The sequence below is a fragment of the Medicago truncatula genome, chromosome 1 (genome assembly GCF_003473485.1).
Source record: "Medicago truncatula cultivar Jemalong A17 chromosome 1, MtrunA17r5.0-ANR, whole genome shotgun sequence".
Lineage (NCBI taxonomy): Eukaryota > Viridiplantae > Streptophyta > Magnoliopsida > Fabales > Fabaceae > Medicago > Medicago truncatula.
The window spans coordinates 4,636,110-4,661,537 of record NC_053042.1 but is presented as its reverse complement, the minus strand read 5'-3'; the positions used below and the strand labels follow the sequence as shown (position 1 = coordinate 4,661,537).

The following is a 25,428-nucleotide window of genomic DNA, read 5'->3' as shown; positions in this document are numbered from 1 at the left end:
AAGGTTTAGAATAATCATCTATCAAAACATAGGTTATAGACATGGAATTGATGTTTTGGTAATCACTTTTTGTATCCAAACTTAAAGCTTTCTTATGATTCAATAGATTGAGAAATCATTGATTAAATGATAAGACCGACTCTTGAATCATTCAATAGTTTGAGACATCGACGATTGAATGATACAATTGATTTCACAGTATTGTTTGGACACGAATGGTGTTGTCGAGGGATACGTGATAATATCAAAGAAAAGCTAGAATCCATGTATGATCATTAGGTTACGTGTGACGCTTAATCAAGGAACTCTAATCCTAACAAGTTTTACGCCCTATTACTCTCAACTTTTACTTTTGCAATTTAGTTACTAAAACAAACAAACAAATTATCTTTTAACTTAGAATGATATTTGGTGTCGAACGGTCCGCGATATCGCACTAGTCCCTGAGGAGACGATATAAATACTTACTATTGTTTGATGCAAAAATACTACATCATCCTGCTCTCTAAGCAACATGAGTGCATCTCGTGGCCTTTTTCAAACTCTTTTTTTTTGTTAAAACCTTTGCACAACGGTCTTGAAATTTCTAGTTCGATCTCGCTTGTTATAATCAGAACTAGCCCCTGTTTGCCAAAATCCTATGACAAGAACTCATTAGGATCCTGATCCTAACCCAAAGGATCCTAATGAAGATGATGAGTTAGGATCAGGATTTACAGAGTCAAAATCAGACTTCGATGTCATATGCAATTTGGTTTTCGTTTTACCAGCCGAATATGACATGATATCTGAAGTTGATGATTCAGAGGAAGAGTTCGATCCCAAGGGAATGGAGGAATACAGACCCATGTGCTATTTTGTGAATAATGGCTATGAAGATAATCGGAAAGCCATATTTGAACAGCGTGATGATTCGATGAGGAATCATCTCAAACCTTTGTTCATCCAAGCCAAAGTGAATGAGATCGGTGTTAACAAAGTGTTGGTCGACGGTGGTGCTGCTGTCAATATGATGCCTCAATCTTTACTCAAAAGGATTGGCAAGACTGACAATGATTTGAAGCCTCATACTGTGATTCTGTCAAATTATGAAGGAAAGGCTGGTCATTTTCTTGGTGCTCTCCAAATGAGCCTAACGGTGGGAACCATGGTTAGACCAACTTTATTCATGGTGGTCCCTTCGAAGGCTAACTTCAACTTGTTGTTAGGGAGAGAATGGATTCATGGGATAGGCGTTGTTCCCTCATCCATGCACCAAAGAATCTCAATTTGGAGAGATGATGGTATAGTCGAAAACATTGATATAGTCGAAAACATTGAGGCTGATCAAAGCTATTTTCTTGCTAAAGTGAATCAAATTACAAGGAAAACTTTCGACAAGAATTTAGCGAATATTGCTCCATGTTCATCTGCAAAATCTGATGATGCTAATCAAACATATGCAAGTTCTATGAAACTCCATCCAACTCATGGTTTCATGTGGAAAAGGGAGACATTCTACACATAATTTGATATGGAAGATATGAATTCCCTAACCTTAGGGAATGATAAGGATGATCGTCACATCTAAGCAAGGTGCTTAGAATTGAATCACGGTTGTGTTAGCTGGAGTGTGAGATCAAAAAGGCCTTAGTGGCTGGTACTTATAAAAAGATGGTTAATTAAGAGAACCATTAGTGAAGATGCTATCGAAATACTTAAGTTTAGGCTTAAGGAAGTTTCGGTCAGTTGATCATGAATTTGATTGTATCTTCAATAAGGAATTGATGTGATTCCTTTAGTTAAAAATCAAATGGTAAAATTTTGGCATTTAATTGCCTTAAAGATTCAAAAGTTTGGGTAAGAAACCATAAGCCGTGGGTGAAACCAAAATGGATATAATTCTTGTTTAGAACCCATATGGCAAATGTAACACCCCGTTTTCCCAACTTGATTTTTTTGTTGCATAAATCAGAGTAAAACAACTAAACAGGATGCTACATTTCTTTCAAATCTGAATATAGTAAAATTACTAATTATCTCAATCATCAAATTAAATATTATTGAAACGGAAATTATTTCAACGTTTAAAACAACCTTGGCACAAAGGCCTCAACGTAAAATCTCATAAAGTTATTCCAACAACATGTTCATAAAACTTCATAAAATAATACGTAAGGAATAGAAAGCAACAACAAAATTCCCATCCCGTTACGTATCAGAGCGACCCTAAGACACATGTGAGAGAATCGACTCACTTCACAACTAATCTTGATTACCCGCAAGTTACCCAATTATGAGGGCAAATTTCCAAGCAGAAGGGGTGAGATTTCACATTCAATAATAATAAGCATATAATTCATCAAATGCATTTAACAACTTAAGCTTCATCAATTAATAACATTAACTCTTCTTATAATACTTCATTAATAACTCAACCAACTTCTAATCATCGTTAACTTCATATTCATCACATTATATACAACTTCATATAGCACATAATAATCAGATCATAAACATCATCATATAACGACATAATCTTCACATCATAAACATCATCTTATAACAACATAAACGATACATCATAAACATCATCTTATAACAACATAGACAACACATCATAAACATCATCTTATAACATCATAGACAACACATCATAAACATCATCATCTTATAACAACATAAACAACACATCATATACATAATCTTATAACAACATAAACAACACATCATAAACAACATCATAACATCATAATCAATATCATAAACAAAATCATATAATCTTCATAAGCACTTCATTAACAACACGTGGATAGAAGACAACTCAACAACTTAACAACTCATCATCAACTTAACAACTCATCAACAACGACTTTGACTCGACAATGCAACTTCGACTTCTTAATCATGCATGTGGTATCAATCCAGGGCATCAAGCCCCCAACATATTAAGCATAAGTACACTCCCAAAGCATCAAGCCCTCAACTTAAAGAGCAAAAGCTCACAGGGCATCAAGCCCTCAACGTATTGAGCATAAATACACTCCTAGGGCATCAAGCCCTCAACTTAAAGAGCAAAAGCTCACAGGGCATCAAGCCCTCAACGTAAATGAGTATGCATGGACTCAACAACTAATGCAGCGACAACCAACAACTTCAACGACATCGACAACAACTTACAACTTTAACGAAATTGACAACAACTTACAACTTTAACAACTCGATCAACATATGCAACTTAATGATTTAATAATCAATACAGCAGAGACAACAACATACAACAATTTCACAACATAGCATCATTAATAATAACAACTTGAATGGTATAACAACATTAGTTTCTATATCATACCTTTTCCACATAAATATATGTAACTCAAATTATTCAACAACAATATTCACATAATATATGTATTTCAAATTATCCAACAAAGATATTCACGTCAAACCAAATTAGATCCATCACAACATAGGTTAAATACTCTTAAGCACCCTAGTTGAACCTATATTACTTCTAGTTTTGAGGTTTGAAATTATTCCTTAAGTTTTGGATTAACTTAGAAACGGTTATGTTGAATTTTCATAAGATTTCACTAAGACCTCCTTGGAGTATTTTCATCATATCTCAAGAACCAAAAATCATTTTCACGTCAAACCAAAGCCACTGGAAAGCTAACTCAATTATCTACAACTTTCATGTTTACACCAAAGGCCAATTCAAAACAGAAACGTGTGAAAAAGACGCAAGAACATGAAAGAGGACGTGCTGTCAGAGAGCAACTCGGGAAAAACCCATTTTTCATCCCAAAATCCCAATTTTAACTTCCCTATGCCCAAATTTGATCCCAAAGTTTGTCAAAACATTTATATACATCAAAAGAGTCTGAAAACCATATAAAACTTGACCCAAAACATTATTTCAGAAAATCACAAATTATCAACCTAATTCATCGGATTATCTACTCTTAAATCAACCAATTACAACTTCTAAATCTAATTCCCAAAACTACAACCTACAACTTGTTAAATTCGATTTTCAGAATTATACCTCTTAGAATTAGAGAAAGTTAGTCTCACCCTTACCTTAGATTGATCGACGAAGGACTCTACCGCTTTCTCTCCTCTGACTATTCTATTCTCTTCTCTTGGTTTTCTCACTTTTTCGCCAAAAACAGGTTTCACGTAATCCTTATTTTCTAATTCTAACTATCCCCCCTTTATATAAATCCTTAACCTACTTATTTTCTCTTATTTCCAAATATGTCCTCAAAGTCTCAATATTCTATCATAATATATATATATATAATGGGATAGGATCAAATGACACCATGGTGTCAAAATTAGTTTGACACCAAATCTCATCCATTCATTATATTTAATCCAAAGGTTTAAAGCTATCCTTGTATAATTCTCCTACACCAATTTCTCTCTTTATCACCTAATTAAAAAAAAATCTTTATTATAAATTCATTATCAATCCTTTCCTCTTTTCCCCATTTTTACTACTTATTATTCTTACTTAGTCTTAAAAAAAAATCATGATTATGGTTGATTGGATTCAGTCATCACCACGGATAATTATATAAATTGCATTAAAAAAATTACATATTCAATCAAAAGACCAAAATGATTCTTTTTCTTTCACCATTGTTGCTATCTAACCTCTCAAAAATTGTTGCTAATTAGATTATTTTATCACTGATCATATTGTTTAAGCTTAATTACCTCAACAACAGTAAGCTTCAATGTCTTCTAAAAAAAAAATTAAAACAAATTTTTTTTTTTTTGAAGAAAAAATGTAAAGTAATAAAAAAGGGTAACGATGGTTGCTACGAACAGTAAAAAAGACGAAATGCATGAGTGTATGTTGTCCGTTGATTTTCACAACTGCACAGTCATGATTTCCACAAATAATGGCCAAATTAGTTTTTTATTTTTTAAAAACTGCACATGTTATATGCTTACTTTTCTTTTGTCAATCTCTTCGTTCAATATGACAATGCTCAATGAAAAAAAAAAAGTAATAATAAAAAAATGAGAGAAAAAAATGATTGATAATGAATTTATGACAATAAATGTTTTCCTTTTTTTCTTAATTAGATGTTAAAGGGAAAAATTGGTGTAGGAGAATTATTTTGTGGATAGTTTTAAACCTTTGAATTAAATGTGATGAATGGATGAAATTTGGTGTCAAACTAATTTTGACACCATGGTGTCATTTGATCCTATCCCATATATAATATAATATAAAATATTTCTATAACAAATAACAAATATATCTCTATAACAAATATATTTCTATAACATATATATTTATTCACCAAATAACAAATATATTTATACACCAGATAACATATATATTTCTACACCAAATAACAAACATATTTCTACACCACATATATATTTCTACACCAAATAACAAATATATTTCTACACCACATAACATATATATTTCCACACCAAATAACATAATATTTTATACTAATATATACCAACATATAACATAACAAAATATCACTCATCAAAATAAATCGACTAAATTATAAAAAGACATCTAAACTCAATTAAAGTAAATAAATAATAAAATAGGGCGTTACAACAAACTTGTTAATATCAATGTTTGGGGGCAAGCAATTATATTTATTGAAGTTTTACTTACAAAACTATGGTCTATTTGCGAATTCGTAGCTTTGTTGCAAATAAACTTTTATCCTGAACGATTAAAGATCTTTACCATTTTGTAAAATGTTAAAGGAATTGATTTCTTTGATAAGTATGTCGAAATAAAGGCATGTATTGAGAATATAAGCCTATTTGTGTGAAATAAAATAACACAAATATAGAAATTCGACAAAAGGAAAGAAAGAAACATTTGACTTTGGATTGATTTAATCATAGTAGCGATAGAAAAAATATATGAAGAAACAATAAAGCAAAAAATCTTTAAAAAAAATAGGGGAAAAACGGTTCTAGAGATTGGGTATAAAAAAACTGAAGAATCGAATAAGGAGAAAAAAAAAACTAAAATATCCTTAAAAAATTACATGAAGAGAAAAGTTGCAGAAAATGAGGAGTCGAAGGGGGTTTAGAGTAATAGAAAATAAACACACGCATGATAGGTTTAGTGATACATTTAATTTATCATTTTCTATTGGTGCATCAAACAAGAGATTTAAGTAGAATATGATAGTGTTATCATATCTGGTCTCCCTATCAAGAACATCAAACGAGCTCTAAGAGCAGCGAGTTTGTTTTTTTCCCATTTAAGAGTACTAAGATAAGATAACTCATATGAATGAATATTTGACATGAATGAATTTGTATATAATTTTACATTAAAACATATTCATACATTTGTGAAAATTCATTATTACATAATTATACACTAAAAATAGATTATAATAATATTAAACATTTGAAATGTTTTTTTTTTTAAAATTACCATGAATGAAAATTTTAATATGAATAACACTAGTACACAACACTTTATTTTAAATATTTATTTAATGTTGCTTTCTACATGATGAGGCGATGTACATTTAAAACCTAGCTTGTGACACGACAATTTAATAAACAATCAAATGTTCAAATACATCTGAGAGTCTTTTAAGTTTAACGTTTATATTAGATTAGTCGATTTAGTTTTTTTAGTTTTAAATTAGATATTTATATATATATAAAAAAAACAAGTTAGTCTTTTGAAAAAATTGGTAATAAATTGACATCTAACTTTGTTATAAAATTCTTACATAGCCATTAAACATTAAGGTGGAAGGTAAAAAAAAAAAACTTATGACACCAAATATGATTACTTACATGCATTTTTTTTTTCATTGTTTTCCGAATCAATCCTAATTTTACTGATAAATATTTCATTATAAACATTATAATCAAGTACTTGATCTATTTTTATTTTAAACTAAGATTGAATAATACACTTATGGTTCTTAGTTTTGAGAGCTGTAAATTTTGACCAACCAACGTAACTTAACAATTAACGTCCATGTTAATACTTTTTTAAATGATTTCAATTGGGAGAGGGTAGTTAAGACCTTTGTATAAGATCCTTTTGCTAAAATCACGAGAATTAAGAAAGTAGATATTTGCATTAATATTGTTTGTAATCACTATTGTTTTTATAATTTTATCCTATAAGAGATAGAGTTAGTTTATGTTTTCAACATATTATTTATTGCTAGTTGAAGAAAAAGATGTATAATAAATATGGACATGTATGTAAAGTAATAGTTAATGTACTTGAAAATATCAAAGGTGTCTTATAAAAAGGGATAAAAAAAATTCTCAATTTTTTTTTATAATTAGGAACGGAGATAGTATATTTTATGACTTAAAGACTATGTCAAAAAAAACTTTACTAACATAAATGACTAACTAACTAAAAAAACTAAAATGCTGAATCTAATTTCAAACATTAAACTTAATAGACCTTAAGATGTATTTAGCCAAATCAAATTGTTTTTTTTTTGTTTAGAAAAGCCTAATCAAATTGTTATAACTTATAAGTACCATTTTTAAAACCAACAAAATAAAATTAAAACATGTTCAATTTAGGCTAAAATAATACTATACTATATTTCTAATCCAAATGTTCAAGATATAAAAGAAAAAATAAAAATATAGATGGAATCCCTTAAAAGCAAGTTTTAGAAAGAAAAAAAAAGTGTTTATAACACTCTTTTTTGCAATAGAGTACAATCATTTTTTTCAAAATAATGATGTCATATGAGTTATAGCTGGCTTGGTGACAGATGAAGGAGTTAACATTGTAGGTAAAGTTATTATGGTCTTGATTCAATTTTCATCTCCGCATAAATTAACTCTTTAAATCTAACAAGTTTTGGTCCATTAGTCATATATTTGGGACTAAAAAGCGAAGATGTCAAATATTTTAAATTATACAACATACAATACAATGGCTTAGAATGATTAACACTCATGTGATTACAAAGAACATCTTTTAAAAAACTTCATTCTCAAACTGGAAAATTATTCATTTTTGCAACTTAGTCAATAACATGTATATAATTAATACATGTAGGTGATCTACATCGTCATCATTGAGTGAGAAACCAAAATTGGTAAACCAATTTCGTAAGTGTAAAATTAAGGGAATCAAACTTATAATAGAAAGAATCAAGCGACTGAGTTCAAATAATTAATAAATTTTATTAAAGATATATCATTTTAAAAAAACCGATTTTGATTTCTAAGTGTAATAATTACTAGTCCAAACTTTAGATGGTTAAAAAATTGTAACTGGAGTTTAATGGGAATGCACAGTTAGTTTTACACTGACGGTGTATATCTAGTTTTACACCGACGGTGCATATCAATTAAATCCATACAACAATGTGTAAAAAAAAAAAAGAAGAAAGAAATAGATCTGAAATCTTAGATATCACAGCAACAGAACCCATCGAATTTCGCCTCAATTAACACAAAGCTACATAACCTTTCCCTTCAGATCAGATCTACACAGATCAATCATCATGGATTTCATGAAAGTCTTCGATCAAACCGTTCGAGAAATGTAATGTTACATTTTCAATTCATCCTTTTTTGCATTTCAATTTTCATTTTTTTTTTTAAATTATCGAATTCGAAATATATTTCAATTTTCGTTCTTATTTGTGAATATTTGATTGATAACAGTAAGAGAGAGGTGAATCTGAAGGTGCTTAAGGTTCCTGAAATCGAACAGAAGGTGAAATTCTAATTTTTATTTTATTTCCATTAAAATTTCTGATATTTTGAAGAATTGTGTTGATTGATTAATAAATATATTTTTCTCAATAAGGATTGTTACATGTATTTGAAATCGAATCAAATTGAATTGAAATCGTATGAGAATTGGTTGCGGCAGCGTATTTTAACGTAGTTTTTGAATAATTTGTTGATGCTTGTTTTCATAGAATCATAAACTTTTAAGAATCTTTGTTCAGTTTGAGAATACATTTTATGTTGTGTTTGATTCCTTCTCTGCAAATGTAAACTGTGGAATGCTTGTTAAAGACGAGGATGTTGCGTTGAATGTGCGGTGAGACTAGACAAGATAGGATTAGAAATGACAATATTAGAGAGTTGGGGTAGCATCCATTATAGAAAAGATGGTGGAAACTCATCTTAGGGGGGTTTGGGCATGCAGAGAGAAGATCTGTAGATTTTGTAGTAAAGAGAGTAGATTAGATGGAGGGTAGTTAAATCACTGTTGACTATACGCAGAAAGAGACATAGAAAAACTATTAAGAAAGATTTATAGATTGATGAGTTGGATAGATATATGATATGTGATAGAACAATATGGTGTAATTTGATCCATGTAGCCGACCCCACTTAGTGGGATAAGGTTTGGTTGTTGTTGAGTCTGAAAATTGATCGTGGCAGCATATTATCACGTGATTTTTGAATAATCTGTTGATGCAAGACAGTTGTTACATAATTGCTTGTTTTCATACAATCACAAACTTTAAGAACCTTTGTTGAGTTTAATAATAGATTTTATGTTTTCTGCCTGATTCTTTCTCTGCAAATGTAATCTGTGGAGTGTATGTTTAAATTTCAAAGTATATCGGTAATGCTTGATAAAAGGGAATTGCACATGTTAACAATGTTTTTGATTTTAATTTTTTTTTTACATGGAAGCAAATCCAACCATTTTGCCAAGGCTCCTTTTCTATTTATTGAGAATTTCAAAATGTATTGAAGATTTTCTTTTCTTTTGCTTTAGGCAGTGTGTTTAGCATGTTATCATTGAACAATATTTTATATTTATAACTATGTATATGAGTGAAGAATAAGAATGTGGATTGATTGCCATGCTAGTACCGCACAATCTGCATTCCATTGGTATTGTTTTGTTGATTTTTTCTGCCACTATTTATAATTTAGGTGTTGGATGCAACTGACGATGAGCCTTGGGGTCCTCATGGTACTGTGCTGGCAGAGATTGCAACTGCTACCAAAAAATTGTAAATATCTACCTACTGCTTTTCCTTTTATATTGTTTTTTAATTTTTGAAAATTTCGTTTGGTTTTCATGGAGAAAATTTTCCGATGCAAGTTAGTTGATTGCTTATTTGCTTCTTCTGTACCTTCCAGTACTGAATGTCAGCTGGTTATGAATGTTCTTTGGACAAGATTGGCTGAAACTGGAAAGGATTGGCGATATGTATACAAGGTAACATTATCTAAATAACCATGTTATTACTTAAAACTTTAAGGTACAAAGAGAAGTGTTTTGTTTTGTTGCATTTTCTTTGTTGATACATCAACTCGCTTCTCTTTCTATTTGATGTCAGGCATTAGCTGTTATAGAGTATTTGGTATCACATGGATCTGAACGTGCAGTTGACGACATTATAGAACATACTTTTCAGATCTCTGTAAGGGCCATTCTCTTGCATTTAGCTAGTTTTTCTTGCAATTCTCAACAGTTCTTACAAATAAATCATAAGAGAAATTTCTTACATAAACACCATTTACTTTTATTGGTAAAGGCACTTTCTAGCTTTGAATATGTTGAGCCTAATGGGAAGGATGTGGGACTCAATGTAAGGAAGAAGGCAGAAAACATTGTTGCCCTTTTGAATGATAGAGAAAAGATACATGATATTAGAAATAAAGCTGCTGCAAACCGTGACAAGTAGGTCAAATTTGTCAATATTTCAATCCCATAGTGATTAGGTAAACTAAGCTGCCATTATGTTCTCAGCAAATAATTTTCTTGTTTTTCTTTTGGTGTGCTTAATTTAGGTACGTTGGAGTTTCATCTAGTGGAATGACATACAAATCCGGGACAACCTCATTTAGTAGTGGGAGCAGTAACAAATATGGAGGTTTTGGTTCAAGTGGTGATAGGTTTAGTGATAGCTACGGAGACAAGGGGCGCTATGATGAAGCAAAAATAGACAAAGATTACTCAGGAAAATCACGGCATGGTGTCTCAAGTAAAAATGAAGAGAACTCCTTCAAAAAAGGTTCTGTTCGGTCTGTCAGGTATGGCGTGCAAATAATGGTAAATGTATTTTATGCTTGTTCAGTAGTTCCATACTATAGTTGGATTGTTTTGCCATACATAATCCTTCGGAAGTTTGAATCTGAAGTATCTAGTGACTACTTTAGCAGTAGCACTTACTACATAGATATAGTTATTACCGTGTGTATTGTCATGTACATTGTTTTCTGATGCGCCTTATTCGTTACTGTATGTCTAGTTGTGCCCCAAGTTTTTAAACTAGTGAAGCCATTTACCAAGGAGTTTAGGAAATTGTTAGTTTTTTTAATAACTTGCTTTTAATAGTTTACCTTTCTTTTTGTACATTAGCTGGTCTCATAGAATTTTTTTTCTTTCTAAATAATTCAGTCATTAACCATATGGCCATGCACTCTCTTGTCTGCATATCCTAACAAATATATTAAATTTCATTATAATTAGAGCTTACTTTTTATCTTTCTTTACCTTGGACACCAATGAAGGCTCAAATTTCGATTCTAATGTCTGTTCTTCAGAAAGGAAACTTATTATTTGAAAATTAATTATCATCCGAAAAGCATTTCTTCAAATAATATTGACATAAGCAGGGCACTAAGTGTAATTTTTTTCTAATAGGTTTTATGGTCTCTTTTCCTTTAGAAGAAAATGTGTCATTTTTAGCAGAAGAAAATGTATCTTGTAGATCTATTAAACTGTTACTATTAAAATGTTGGGAAGTGCCCATAAGCATAAGAAAGATTTCTAATTGCTAAAAATTCTATAAAAGCTGAAATAAGCCTTTAACTAGTCAAAGACAGGCCTGTGCATGATACAACTATATGCTCATCACTGGACACATGTCCAGACTCAAACCTTTGATTCTTGATCCTCATTGCCTAGTTCAACAAGCTTATTTTGACTTGGAAAAAATTAAGCAGGAGTTTGGGTAAATGGTTGAGAACTTGAGATGCTTATCTCAACTCATCTTTTTACTTGCACCTGCTTTGGTTTTTATGCACAGAAAGGCACATGCTTCTGCCTCTCCATACTGCAATGATTCTATTCTGTTGCCCATATTCTTATTCCAGAGTGTCTTCCTTGCAGCAAAAGTCAGGAGAACAAATCTTCTAGAGCATCAAAGTCATCTGCTAATGCAGTTCCTTCTCAAAGTGCAAGTGTACCTACTGAGGACGACTTTGATGATTTTGATCCGAGAGGAACATCTAGTAGTAAGTATTCTGAACACTTAAGGACAATAAATTGAGGAACATCGCTTAAGGACAAGAACAATCACCAAATGGTGGGACCCCTTCCCGGACCCTGCCTATGCGGGAGCTTCAGTGCACCGGGTTGCTCTTATTTTAAGTGTTCAGAATACTTACTAGTGTTACAACTAGTAATTTATTGTATTCTGAAGCATTCACACAGAAGCTTTCGCAATTCAATTTATTCTCCTTAAGTGTTACAACTCCAGGGCCGCCAGAAAAACGGAAGAAAAATCAAATTGAACAATTGACTATGTATTTTGATTTCAAGGACAGGACTTTTACCTAATAAATTGTATTTTTTTTTTCCTTCCTTCAAACAGAGACTTCAGCTGGAAGCTCAAACCAGGTTGATCTCTTTGGACAAGATTTGCTCGGTGACTTCATGGATGCTCCAACATCTGTTTCTGTAGAAAAGCCAGCAACTAGTAATGTGTCAGATGTTGATCTCTTTGCGGATGCATCATTTGTTTCAGCAGCACCACATGCGGACAAAGGAGCTAGTTCTCAACCACAGGTTAGACTTCATTAGCAATAATTTGTGTTGCCGTTTTTTTTTTAATTTCAGCTACCAATTACCTGTTTAATGGCATGAATCTCCATCATTAAGTAGGTTCTATCTTACAACCTTAAATTGCCACATTCATTGGTGCTCCAAAAGTATGAATGTTGCCAATATGAATGGGATTGTTTAACTGCACTTTACTCCATCGATGTGAATATTATTGGTATATTCTTATTATGAATTATAACTGAACTAGTATTTTGAGACTGGAATTGTCTTTGGAGGAGAACATTAGAAATATTGGTGTTGATAAATTTTCACATGGGTGTATTAATTGCATGTGAGGAAAATTATTCAGCTTATTAAATTGTGATCACAATTCATTTGAGATAATAACGAGTTTGGACGTTTTTTAGACTTTAGAAGGGATGTAGAAATACAAAGACTAGACTAGATGGAGGATGGTGGATACTCCAGTAGTTGAAGATAGAGGAGATAACATGCAAACTTATAGCCCAAACCAATAAAACAGATTTAGAATGAATGATCCATCATTGGACTTAATTCATAACAAGATATTACGTCGTCGTTGGATTTATGCGGTCGAACCCACCTAGTAGGGGAAAATTTGGTTGTTGCTTTGTTAGATGTTGTAAAAATTATGGATTTACCTGTTTCGCTTCTTTCTCCACATTTTCATTCACGGTGCTAAAATTCCGCTTGTGTGTATCTTGTTGATTCCATGCTCAGGATGAAGTGGATCTTTTCTCTTCACAACCAGCCATTCCTTCAGTTACACCAACAGTTGACTTGTTTTCCATTCCTTCACCAGCTGTGCAGCCTGACAGCAAGTCGGAAAACTCTGTTCCTGTGAATAACAGCACTTTTGATCCCTTTGCTTCTGTTCCACTTAATAATTTTGAGGGATCTGATGTTTTTGGTGATTTTACTTCTCAATCTGATTCTGTATCTTCTCAGCCCTCAACGAATGCTGCCACCGATGGTAGTACAAGTGGTAAATCTGTAACAGACTCTAATGTTTCGCCTAAAAAGGATGCTTTTCAGGTGAAGTCTGGCATTTGGGCTGATTCACTAAGCCGTGGATTGATTGACCTCAATATATCTGCTCGTAAGTTTTTATGCTGATTACTTTAACAGCTTTTCCACTGCATAATATGTTCTGTGTTGAGTTAATGCTTTATATCCCGTACCTGCATGTTTTCACCCGAAAAAAGCTTGCAACTGCATGTTTTAAATATGTAGTTGCATGGTCCTTTTCTTCCATGATTACATTGAAACATAATTTATTTATTTAGGGTTTTAGCCTTTTGGGATTCAATCTTGTGTTTCAGGGTGATTAATGCATTACATTGTAGTATGCGTTATCCTTGCTTTAGATTAAGTACATGAATTTGGTAGGAGGATCTTGGTGAACTAGTGTAGTCGTCCACTTCCCCATTGTTTCCTCATGTATGTGCAATATCACGAGTCATTCTGTTATATGATGCACTCGTGAAATATGTAATATGCCAATTATTTTGGTTACTTATGTAATTATCTTATATTATTTTGCAGCCAAAAAAGTATCCCTTGTCGATGTTGGAATTGTGGGTGGATTAAGTGATGGATTAGATGAAAGGGAGAAAGGCCCTCCAACTACATTATACATGGGGAGAGCTATGGGTACAGGATCCGGTCTTGGTATGTATGGTGGCACTCCTTCACAGTCAACAGCTGGAGATGACATATTTTCAAACTTCGGTGGCCAAAACTATCAATTTGGTGGGTTCCAGAAGTAAAAAAATTCACAAATTGTATACTCATTCCATCACATTTTCACTCATTCTTTGTGTGTCGGCTTTATCAAGATTGCTGAGCTTTTTGGCATGGTGGATTTTGTTAATATATATTTCTCTCTATTTTGTATCCAAGAAAGGTAGGAATAGCAATTTCCTATCACTATTGTGATTATATTATCTTAAATTCATGCTACTGTTGCATTTTAATGTTGATTACAAGATCCAGCAAACTGAAGTACCCAAATAGCTTGTGATACTGCTTTATGTTGTAAAATGTGTGGTTGCCTTCACCTTCCTTTGTTCCGGTCTTTCTCATTCTTTTAATGTTGTATGTTGACCGCCGAAAACTACCTAGAGGGCTAGGCGATCATCTCCTCCCCTTGAAGTTGGAATTAATGTCATCCGGTCATGTTCTGTTAATTGCAGCAGTGATTCAAGAACATTGCCCTACTGACTTGCAAGAATGAGAGGCGCTTTGAGTCATAATTTGTATCTTCCCTGTATTGTCCCATAACAAGCATCTTGCTAGGACTAGGAGTAGTTGTGGATAATAGTGAAGACAGGAGACCATGAAATTTTCAACAATAACTTCCGCTGCATTACTGCGGCATGCAGCGGTATGTCCGTTGTATCTTCTGTCCATGGTTGCTACCACCCCATTATGAAACCTCCGTGCAATGTAAATCCAATTCTCTTGTCATATTTCCCAAAAAACATGTTGTCGTTGAGGCTTTCTTCAAAGTGGATATCAGGGTGTTGTTGGGGCTCCATTTCTTTATGCCCATTGCGAAATATAATGGAAGGAATTGAAAATCGATGAAACAGTTGTTCACGCATACCACTTTTCTAGAAATCCATTACCAGTCTCTTGTTTTTCATCCTCCGGTTCATTCGCTTTTGGACAGAGATTAAGAGAATGGGAGGTTTTTCTAAGTTGAGGAACAAATTCTAAGTTGAGGATCAAAGAACCAATAGAATAATATTTAAGGCTTAAATATGATAATCGTCCTTGTAAAAAAAAACTTTGAAATACATCCCTCCAAAACTTTTTTGTTTGAAAAAGGTCCCCGGCCCCACTTCATCATTGAGTTGGCATGGTTTTGCCCACGTGGCAGTTGCTGATTGTGCAACTTTTGCCACGTGGCAATGATGTGGCATGCGACATAATAAAAAAACATAAAAAATATTTTTAAAATTTTGAAAATAGTTTTTAAAAATAAAAAAACTGAAAATAAATTCCAAATATTTTTTTCGATCATATAATTTTTAAATATATATTTTGTTGAAAATATGAAAAAAAATTGAAAATTACTTTTTTTTTTTAATCTGGAAATAAAATTTTGAAAATTAAAATGACAGAGAATTTTTTTTAAAATTATATAATCTCAACATTCATAACTTTTGATAATATAATTGTCAGTATTTAAAAAAAAAATTAATATATCATTTTTAAATTAAAAAAAATTATTTTCCGAAAATTTAATTTTAACAGTTTTTTTGGTCAAAAAAAATAAGTTTTCGAAGTTTTTTATTTAAAAAAAAAACGAATTTTTTGTAAAAGAACAAGAAAATAACTTTTCAAAAATAAAAAAAAAAGTTCTTGGAAAAAATCTAAAAATTATATGTTCAATTATTTTTTTTAAAATATTGACAATTTTATTTAATTAAATAATTTTCCGTTTTTTTTTATATTTCAAAAAATTATATTTTTAAAAAATATATAATCGGATTTTTTTTTTTATTTTTTAAAATTATTTTCAGAATTTTTTATTTCAAAGAACAATTTTCAAAATTTACTTAAAAATGTTTTTAAAAATTTAATATTATGTGACATATCACGTTGTAAAAATTGCACAGTCAGCAACTACCACGTGGCCAAAGCCATGCCACTTCAGCTGAATAGTGGGGCCAGAGACCATTTTCAAACAAAAAATTTTTGAATTTTTTTTTACAGCGAAAATAAAAATTGGACCAAATTACAGGATCGATATTTAAGCCTAATATTTTTATTGCAAAATTAGACTAAACTAACAATTGATTCCTACACTCGAATTGATATTCCAATTTGCAGAAAGAACTCTACAAGCACACAACAAAATTGTTGTTAACAAATAAAATTCAACTACTTTTCATTTCAAAAGATCACAAAATTAGTCTTAGCTAAACGGACCCAAATATACCTATTTTTTTCTTCAGACATAGCTCCAGATAGTTGAGCTAAAAGAGTTTGAACCCTAGCTACTAACATAACATATTTAATGACGAGTGTTAGTTTATAAAAATCTAAGAAAATTCAACTAGTATATCCTACAATTTGAAATTTAAACTCACTTCAAAATCATTAAATATAAATAGAGTATATATGCCAAAAATATATTTGTTTAATTTTTAAGTTCAAATTACTAGTTAAAAGCTAACGAACAGTATATTCTCTATTTGAAGAAGTCTATTAATATGTTTTACATATACGACAAATGGCACAAAATAGCAATGAGAAAAAGCTGGCACCGCATCTTCCAGTTCAAATATTGGACCTGCCCAAACGAGAGAAATGAAACAGTTCATTTGATAAGACAAATTTTTATTTTTTATTTGGTTTTTCATTGTGTCCAGCAGATGTAAGTAGGGAAAAAGGACTCTCATGTATAAACAATTCCTATCCCCTTACTCATCATTGGCAGAAGTCCCAGAAATTTGATTTATTGCAGAAATTTGATTGAAAGAGAAGAGTTTTGGCTATCAGATATACAATAGTCTACCCCTTAACATCGCCTCAGCTTTCTTCACCTGCTTCACCGGTCCAATGATGAAAACCTGCATGTAAAAACGCAAACGCTTAATACAGGCAGATGGTTAAATATACTATTTTTAGACTACTGATATATAGACTATATCAAAGAGAAAAAAGAAGTATTATACATACACATATATTAACAAATCAATACCAAGCCACCAACAGACAAATTAAAAAATAAACTAAATCAGCTGAGAAGCTGGAGCTTATGAATCACATGGTAGAGTATGCTGATACCTTGTCAGCTGGACCCCTTGGACCTCCAATGAGAATTTCCGCACTGCACAAATAATGCATTTAAAATTTTAAAAAAAGAAGACATGGAAAGCAGAAAAACGAATTATACCAAAACAAAGGGATCTAGATTGAATGCAGTCACAAAATGCTGCAGTAGCTGCAGTCCGAATACGTTGATCCTAGATGGAGATCGGAAAGTTTGGGTTTTTAAATTCTAAAATACAACTTAAAATCATAATCATCCGATCTTCAATGCATGACCAAAGTTACAACTGCAGGAAAAGGTAGTTTGGGTGCAATCCATTTCCAAAACGAAGTGTGTATTTATTAAACCTGGGGAATCGAAAGGGGAGAAACAAATTATTACTTGCAAGACTCCTTAATTGACATAATTGAAGCCCCTTTTTTCCCAATAATGCATCCCATCTTTCCTGGGGGAACATCAAGAACTGAAAGAATTTCTTCCTCAGGACCATTTCCATCAACTTTCAGCTCATCTACAAGAAAGAAGCAGAGATTCTTTAAAACGGTGAATATAATGAACCAATCAAAACAAGCATTCCTTGGCCAGTGCGCATGCCTCTACGCACGAGCCGGAATAGTCGTCCACCTTTGGTGGGTCGGAAACCGGTGCGAAAGCAAAAAAAAAAAAAAACAAGCATTCCTAATATGTATCAAAATAGTAGGTTAATATAAAATGCTAAAAAATAAAAGTGAAATATTTTTCAGTTGTAATGAAATCAAATGAACAAAGTGGACCAAAGTTTCACTATAACTCATTTTCCATGAACCTCGAAGAGGAGTAACAAAATAAAAAATGGAAAGAACCCCCGGGCCTCGTAATGAAGAAGAGTTTCATAGTTCCTGTCAAGTGTGTCCCTAATGTTTACATAGAAGCTGCATATATTCATGCTTTGAGGTAATTTTCAACAGGAAAGTCGTGTCATCACACTATTATGAATGACATCATACATTATATTATTTCAATTTCAAATTAAATTCCATTGGTGCAAAGTGTAGGAAGATTTAAGGGACAGACAGTATATCATACTGGCAAAATAACGTGCCCAAGCAGTCTCATACTATAAAAACAAGAAAATATAATTTGTACATAATATTGTCGTCCAGGTTTTGATGACCTGGAATTGGAGGTAGGGATGGCCAATCAGCATAATTATTATTGTTCACACAGAAACACCGGCAGTACAAGGCACCACGAACAGCAAGAAGCCATAAGGACCGTTCAGTTAACTTTGCCATCATTTGATGATAAATGTAGAGAAGGAAACGGACATCATCAGCAGCAGAGTGGATCATTTGTTCAGATAAAGGTCTGTAAGTCCAAAAATTGGGGTCCTGGCAAAACATTTAGACATAATATCACTAGCTAATAGAGTTTAGTGCAGATTACATAAGTATTTCATATTTATTCTTTCATATCCGGTGGAACAGTCTCACAAATCAATGCCAACAAGTGGATAAATAAAATTCACTGTTTCTTTTATTCAAAAACTTTCTAGTTATTAGCAAAAAGAAAAAAAAACTTTCTATAGTTACCGGTTTGGTATCACAATCAGATCTTCAACATGCATGATGGAATCAATCATAAAAATCCAATAATTTAACTTTTTCAGAAGGAAAGTGAAAAATAAATCCTCTTAGCAACAAATTTCATTCTAAAAACCAACCTGTCGAAGAAGGACACGGACTTCTTCCTTGTCAACATTTGATAAGCCTGCATGCAAACCCACAAAGTGAATAATGAGTATAAAGGGAGGAACCAATCGACTCGAAAGAACTTATCAAGAATTATTAATCACCTACATCTAGAATATTATGGTAAAAAATATAAAGAAACCATGACCAAAAAAAATATTTAATGGATACCACGACGCAATTAATACCACAATAACGTGGATCTGCTAGGAGACCAACAAGTGAAATATAGTCATCTGGCAACCGCCTTTGTCCTTCTTGCTCTTCTAGAAGTGAGTAAGCAATCTAAGCCAACACAAGAATTATGATATTAATAAAACATAAGGATCATCGGTAATACCAATGAAGAAAAATAAAGGACAAAACATGATATTGATAAGGGAAATTATTTGTTATACAATTTTCACCTCTCTCCTGCCTTGTGATTTCCTATTTTCAAATGGATCACTAGGGGGAGAGGATTAAGCAAACTCCCCTGAAACTTTCCTAAGATTATAGAAGCCTATTTAAGTAGCTAACTGATGTTTTTATCGTAAATAGGCTAAGAGGATAAATAAATTTTTTCCCAGCTGTATAAGTTTATTGATGTAATAAAGTTGCAGAAACAAGAGTGTTCGAGACTAATCTGTCATACAGACCTGCTCGCTTGTCCCTCATAGTATGGATAATTAAGGAGATGAAAATAATAATAGTAATAATAACAACAACAACGACAACCACCACCGATCAAAGAGGTAATCACAAGACAATTTTCTTCAATTAAATAACTAAGGTTGACTGGTTGCTAAACATTCAAAAAATGCTTATATTATAACAATTCTCGTCAGACCTGCTTGCTGAAATTGAAGCTTATATTAGGCTATCAACATGTTTCAAATGAGCCCACTAGAAAATAATTTGGAAATATAATGTGGAAAGCTGGAAAGACAATGCAACAAAATGAGGGATCCAAAATACCCATGAATTGATGTTTTAGACCAAAATAGGAAAAATGAATACTAATGGGACGATAACTCAGCAAGATGGTCAGAATCACACACAGAACAGCAAGAAGTAAAGATCTGTAACAAAAATTTAACACCAAGCAATCATACAAAGCAAGGAACAAACTCCTTAAAGTTAATCAAAAGAAATATTTGGAGTTTAGCAAGGATAGCTTGCAACAGTTCTTGGAATTGAATCGGGCTCTAATTTAGAAAACAGACCGTGCCTAGAAGATAACAAAACAAACGGGGGTGGAGCCAAATCAGCCAGTAGCCTAGTGTAACTTGTCAGCTGGTGCATAGAATTAGATGGGTAGCACTTGGGTGACATAGAATTGGTGACATTGGCCAATCACAATCCTTGTGTGTGTGAGAGAGAAAGGGGGAGAGAGAAGCCACTTGTGACATTGTGGTTGGCCAATGTCACCAATTCTATGTCACCCAAGTGCTACCCCAATTAGAAGGTCCGTAGTGCTGCTGGAATGGAACTGCCTAAAGCTAGAAACCAAAGCCGGTGTGGTTCTTAGTGGATACATTATAGGTGTATTTAGAGAACACTGGCGGTGGACCCAGTACGGGTGGGTGTAAATCCAGCAGACAGTGGTCGCCACTACTATGGTTCTCTGGATCAAGGTTGTCTAACTCAACAATCAACGTTAGCTCTTAGTTATAGTACAGATACAATAAAGGAGATAATTAGTTAATTACTATCAATATAAGAGTAAACTACTAGCTAAACTGTAGTAATGAAAAAATACAGTTGAGAGTCAACTAAGCAATAATATTGTAAGAACATTCAACACTCTCTAATAATATTGTTTCCCACTAGATTGGGTTGACTGCATGGATATCATAATATCCTAGAGTAGTGCTAGCAACACTCTCTTTTCAACACTCTCTAACACTCACTCTTTTATTGGGTGAAATCAATGTAGGTCCCACCACTTTATGCGGGGTCCCATTTCCAAAGTGTAGGACCCACATTGATTTCACCCAAAAAGAGAGCGGGTGTTACGGAGAGTGTTGCTAGCACTCCTACTCATGTTTGATGAGAATCCATTTAAACAAAAATCCTTCTAATTTGACCTTTAATTTTCGTTTATTTGCCCGTAGTCCCCCACTTCTAACTATTAACTATATCATTCTCCATCTAATTTACTATCCTCGCCGAAGCTTCTATAGGTCCTCTCCACACATGACCAAATCAGCTAAGTTGAGATTCTACCATCTTTTCCACAATGTGCACTATGCTGACTCTCACTATAGTACATTCATTTAAATTGTATCTTGTTTTGTCGGTCTACTCATCTATAATAACATTTAGTCTCGTAAAGCACCGCCAGTCTTATTGGTGTGCAGTAACATTTTTCCTTAAACTTGAGTGGTAACTTGTTATGAAAAAATAAAACCTGAAGAAGCACTACATTTTATTTACCGCGCTTGGATCCTATAGTTTATAACCACCTCTACTTTTCCATTAATGAAGCTTTACAATGAAACTTAAACTATGTGACTTGTGTTACGGTATATTCCCCAATTTTCACTTCTAAACTAGAATTAGAGCATCTCCTGAAAATATCACATTCCATGCTTCATTACTAATATTCTTATCATAAATTTAAATATTCTAATGGAAGTAAACACACTTTACAGATAAGGGGTGCCCTTGAATCATGAAAACTAAATGAGGAATATGCAACAACATTTGTCAGTAGCTAAAGGTAGACAACAAACTTAATGGGAAATAACCTAAACCTCATAAATATTGCCATAATGACAATCATATCATGTTAAAAGAATCCGAAACAAAGCAGAGATAAGTAATCAATTTTAGATTTATCATAAGTGTATTCAAGTGAATCACAAATGATAAGAAATCATATCTAGGCAGCATAATCATAACACCATAGAATATAACAACTTCCATCATCAGATATGCAATATGATATCTCATTCCATGAAATATGTGCTATCATGGGTGTGGAAGTATTTTATTCTGCCAACATAACAAGACATATAAAGATGGTCGATTCCGAAGAGCAGTGAACACAGTCGAAAGGATGTCTGTTAATAAGATAGCTCACCTGGGTATCCACCACATTGTTTAACTTGATGCCGAACTGAAAGTACAATGCCTATAAAACAACAATATGTTTGTAAGGGCTCAAGTCATCTGATGAAAATGGGAGTTGCTGAGATGACAAGTTAAGTCTCAAACTTATTTTTATTTCCATCATGAAAAATTTCTTTTTCTTGTGATTTCCATGAAATGATACTTAAAGTCTTCAACAAATACTAAAAGCGGCGGGAAAAGAAATCAAATAAATCAGAAACCTCACTGTCGCGTTTGCAATCATGAATCACTTTTGTGACATAATCAGACTCAAGTGCAGGCTTACAGGCTTCGATAAGCACACTCCCCCCTTCAATTGCATCAACCAGGTATATAGCATCAGGAAAAGCAAGCTGCAGAAACATAAAACTTAATCATATGCCAAAAGCAAAAATACAAAACATAGCATAAAATCATTATCCATTGAAAAATAACACAACAGAGTAGTAATCGGTTGCTAGTATATACATATCTGTTGCTCTTAGTTTATATATGGATGCATTTAGATAAACAGTTTAATTAAACCGCCTAATCAATAAACTATTTTAGAGAGACCATGACTGGCGCATTTAACCTTACCCATCAGCATAAACACTTGCGGGACTGTTTGAGACAACTTATGAAAATAGTTTATGACATGTTTATAAGTTGTGTTCAGCTTATTTTCATAAGTTATTCAATATAGCTTATGAAAACAGCTTATAACTTGTACAAAAATATTTTAACTTTATTTAATCTTTTGTTATAAAAAAGCTTATGCATAAGCGCCTATCAGCACTTATCATGATAACTGATAAGCGCTTATGCTATAAGCTATAAATTATGTTATTTATCCAAACAGGGTCTAAGAGCCTATTCACAAGCTATTATGTAAACTTTAAGAGCTTATTGAAATCAATAACCTGAATACAAATTATGACTTACGAACACGTCATTAAAAGTACTCCATATTATATACTAATGTATACCTCTAAGCATCGAAGGCGTGTCCGGTGTCTGACCCTGACACGATGTTGGCAAGTATACTTACATTCAACTATGTCATTAACTTAAATTACTGCTAGCGTTGAAGTGTCAGTGTCATGTGGAATGTCCTATGTCCATGTTTCATAGCTATATACTATAGCCTCTTCTACATTTTTCCCATATAAATTCAGTGAGTGTCTATGCCTATAACGTGATTTCAAATCATCATATCGCGATCACAGAAATTTCAGAATAATGAGAACACAGTTTCAAACACTTCATATATGAATTAGAATACGTAAAGCACAAAAAAGAAAAAGTTAAATTCACTAACCTGGATTATGCAAAGAGCTCCATCGCGACACAAGTCAACAGCTTCACAATCAAAACCAATAACGATTTTCGAGTGCGGCGAAGGTTCGAGAAAATCCACAGGTAGTTGCGACGCTTTCGTCACAACATGAATCGGAACTCGCGGTTCCTCCTCTTCAACCTTCTCACCTAATTCATCATCGATAAAAATAAAACAGTTAAAAATTTCATCAATCATCAAAACAGTTACAAAAATAGAAATCCCTAAATAAATCGGAAATGGTGAATCGAATCGAGAAACGCACTGGGAGAAGAAGGAGCAATGGGAAGATGAGTGATGAATTGATAGGAAGGAGTTGCAGAAGAATAAGATTGTGACGGAGGAGGAGGAGAAGAAGAAGCCATGTGATCGGAACCACATCACACAGCGGTTTCTTCCTCTCGAGTTGATGACGACTCTTTTTCACTTCTTTCTTTCTTTGCTTTTATATCTAACGAATTGATGTATTAAAGTGCTTTTAACCCATTTTCTCAGTTGAGAATATTCAACTCTGACAATAATCTTCTCTCGATTTTGACATAGTTTAAATATGATTTTCCTCCTTACAATTTGGATCAGTTTTGATTTTAAAAACGTTGAAAAATATCTTATAATTGTTTGAAAAAGGTCCCTGACCCCACTACCGATCTGATACACGTGACAGTTGTTTTTTTTTACAGGAATGTTTTTCAATTTTTTTTTTGCAGGGACGAAAATCATATTTAAGCCTTTTGGTACCAAAGAAGAAGGAAATAAAAGTACGATTTTCTTATTTTATTTTTTTACAATGGATTTTTATTTTTTAAAAGTATATTTATATCATATATAAAGAAAATTACCCCAGTTCTTTTGAGTTGGTTTTTTCTCTTTATAAAAATATCCTCAATTTTCAATACAAATAGATGTAACAAATACATAAGAATAAAACTTGTGAAAATAAAACTTTTAGAGATTAATTTGAGTAAAACTTTTTTACAAGTGTTTGTTTTACGATGACATTCAACCAAACAAACATTTATGTTAATGCTCCATTTTATAGTTTCAATAAGTTTACAGTATAACCCTTAAAAAAATAAATTCGTATAAATATAGTAGATGTGAGAATTGTAATTTTGCAAAATAAATCTAAACAATGTTAAATCAATGTCGATATATATTGATTAAATCAATATTTTTCAGAAAATGTATGGAAAAGATAATTGTAATAATACTTCAATAGATTCGATGATGTCAGGTAGCAAAATACGTATATATTATGAAGATGGTTATCCTAGAAATGAAGATTAATGTTCTGATGATGAATGCTATGCTCTAATTCTGATGATGAATGGTTTTGTACGAAGCTTGTAGAAAAGGTGGTCTAGGACTTAGGAGGTGCTCATTAAGAAATGATAGTTTTACTTATTTCCAATCTTGATCGAACCTTTGAAATTATGCATCTGTGTGAATATAATCTTTTTCAGAATTAAAGAAATCTTGTTCCAGTATTTTTCTTTGGATTTAATCATTATCATAATTGGTGGAATAATTTAGATCTCTTTTTTGGTGTTAATCCTCCGATTTACATGAAAAGAGAGCTCTGAATATTTATAATTTGATCAGAAGGTAAGTAAAATTTGATAAGAAATATTTCGAAAATTAGCAACTGAAAAATATGCGAAAAAATATTTTCTTCGGTACTTCCTAAATTTATTATTTCTTTACCGCAAGTAACTTGCTTCTTAAA

The 25,428-nt window shown here is 32.4% G+C and overlaps 2 protein-coding genes across 3 annotated transcripts; one reads left to right on the top strand and one right to left on the bottom strand.

Annotated features, from left to right (window-relative positions):
• The first annotated feature begins 8,351 nt into the window (after positions 1–8,351).
• On the top strand, positions 8,352–14,831 carry LOC25482017 (clathrin interactor EPSIN 1). Its single transcript, XM_013610474.3, has 11 exons — positions 8,352–8,530; positions 8,653–8,704; positions 9,889–9,968; positions 10,099–10,177; positions 10,299–10,382; positions 10,497–10,642; positions 10,753–10,995; positions 12,077–12,201; positions 12,561–12,754; positions 13,493–13,871; positions 14,318–14,831. Exons 1-11 carry the CDS (start codon positions 8,490–8,492, stop codon positions 14,539–14,541), a joined length of 1,647 nt encoding a protein of 548 aa, XP_013465928.1. The 5' UTR covers positions 8,352–8,489; the 3' UTR covers positions 14,542–14,831.
• A 2,084-nt stretch (positions 14,832–16,915) lies between these two features.
• Positions 16,916–24,165, bottom strand: LOC25482016 (egalitarian protein homolog). 2 transcript variants are annotated; one of them, XR_003008743.2, is made up of 11 exons: positions 23,968–24,165; positions 23,685–23,851; positions 22,606–22,737; positions 22,356–22,406; positions 19,477–19,573; positions 19,261–19,307; positions 18,712–18,928; positions 17,940–18,069; positions 17,573–17,615; positions 17,210–17,355; positions 16,948–17,075 (listed from the first exon to the last, which is right to left on the bottom strand). XR_003008743.2 is itself a non-coding variant. In XM_013610470.3 (10 exons), exons 1-10 carry the CDS (start codon positions 24,065–24,067, stop codon positions 17,281–17,283), a joined length of 1,059 nt encoding a protein of 352 aa, XP_013465924.1. In that variant the 5' UTR covers positions 24,068–24,165; the 3' UTR covers positions 16,916–17,280. The 2 variants fall into 2 exon arrangements, 1 of the variants encoding a protein (XP_013465924.1); XM_013610470.3 differs by having other exon boundaries at positions 16,916–17,355.
• Between the last annotated feature and the right edge of the window lie 1,263 nt (positions 24,166–25,428).

Excerpts from the sequence above, each read along its gene's own strand:
- LOC25482017 (XM_013610474.3), top strand. The coding sequence starts at position 8,490 with ATGGATTTCATGAAAGTCTTCGATCAAACCGTTCGAGAAAT. Across the intron at positions 10,996-12,076 it reads GGTTCTGTTCGGTCTGTCAG|CAAAAGTCAGGAGAACAAAT; the intron begins GTATGGCGTGCA and ends TCTTCCTTGCAG. Across the intron at positions 12,202-12,560 it reads TCCGAGAGGAACATCTAGTA|AGACTTCAGCTGGAAGCTCA; the intron begins GTAAGTATTCTG and ends TCCTTCAAACAG.
- LOC25482016 (XM_013610470.3), bottom strand. The coding sequence starts at position 24,067 with ATGGCTTCTTCTTCTCCTCCTCCTCCGTCACAATCTTATTCTTCTGCA. Across the intron at positions 22,407-22,605 it reads ATTGCAAACGCGACAGTGAG|GCATTGTACTTTCAGTTCGG; the intron begins GTTTCTGATTTA and ends GTTGTTTTATAG. Across the intron at positions 19,308-19,476 it reads AGCAGATCCACGTTATTGTG|GCTTATCAAATGTTGACAAG; the intron begins GTATTAATTGCG and ends GTTTGCATGCAG.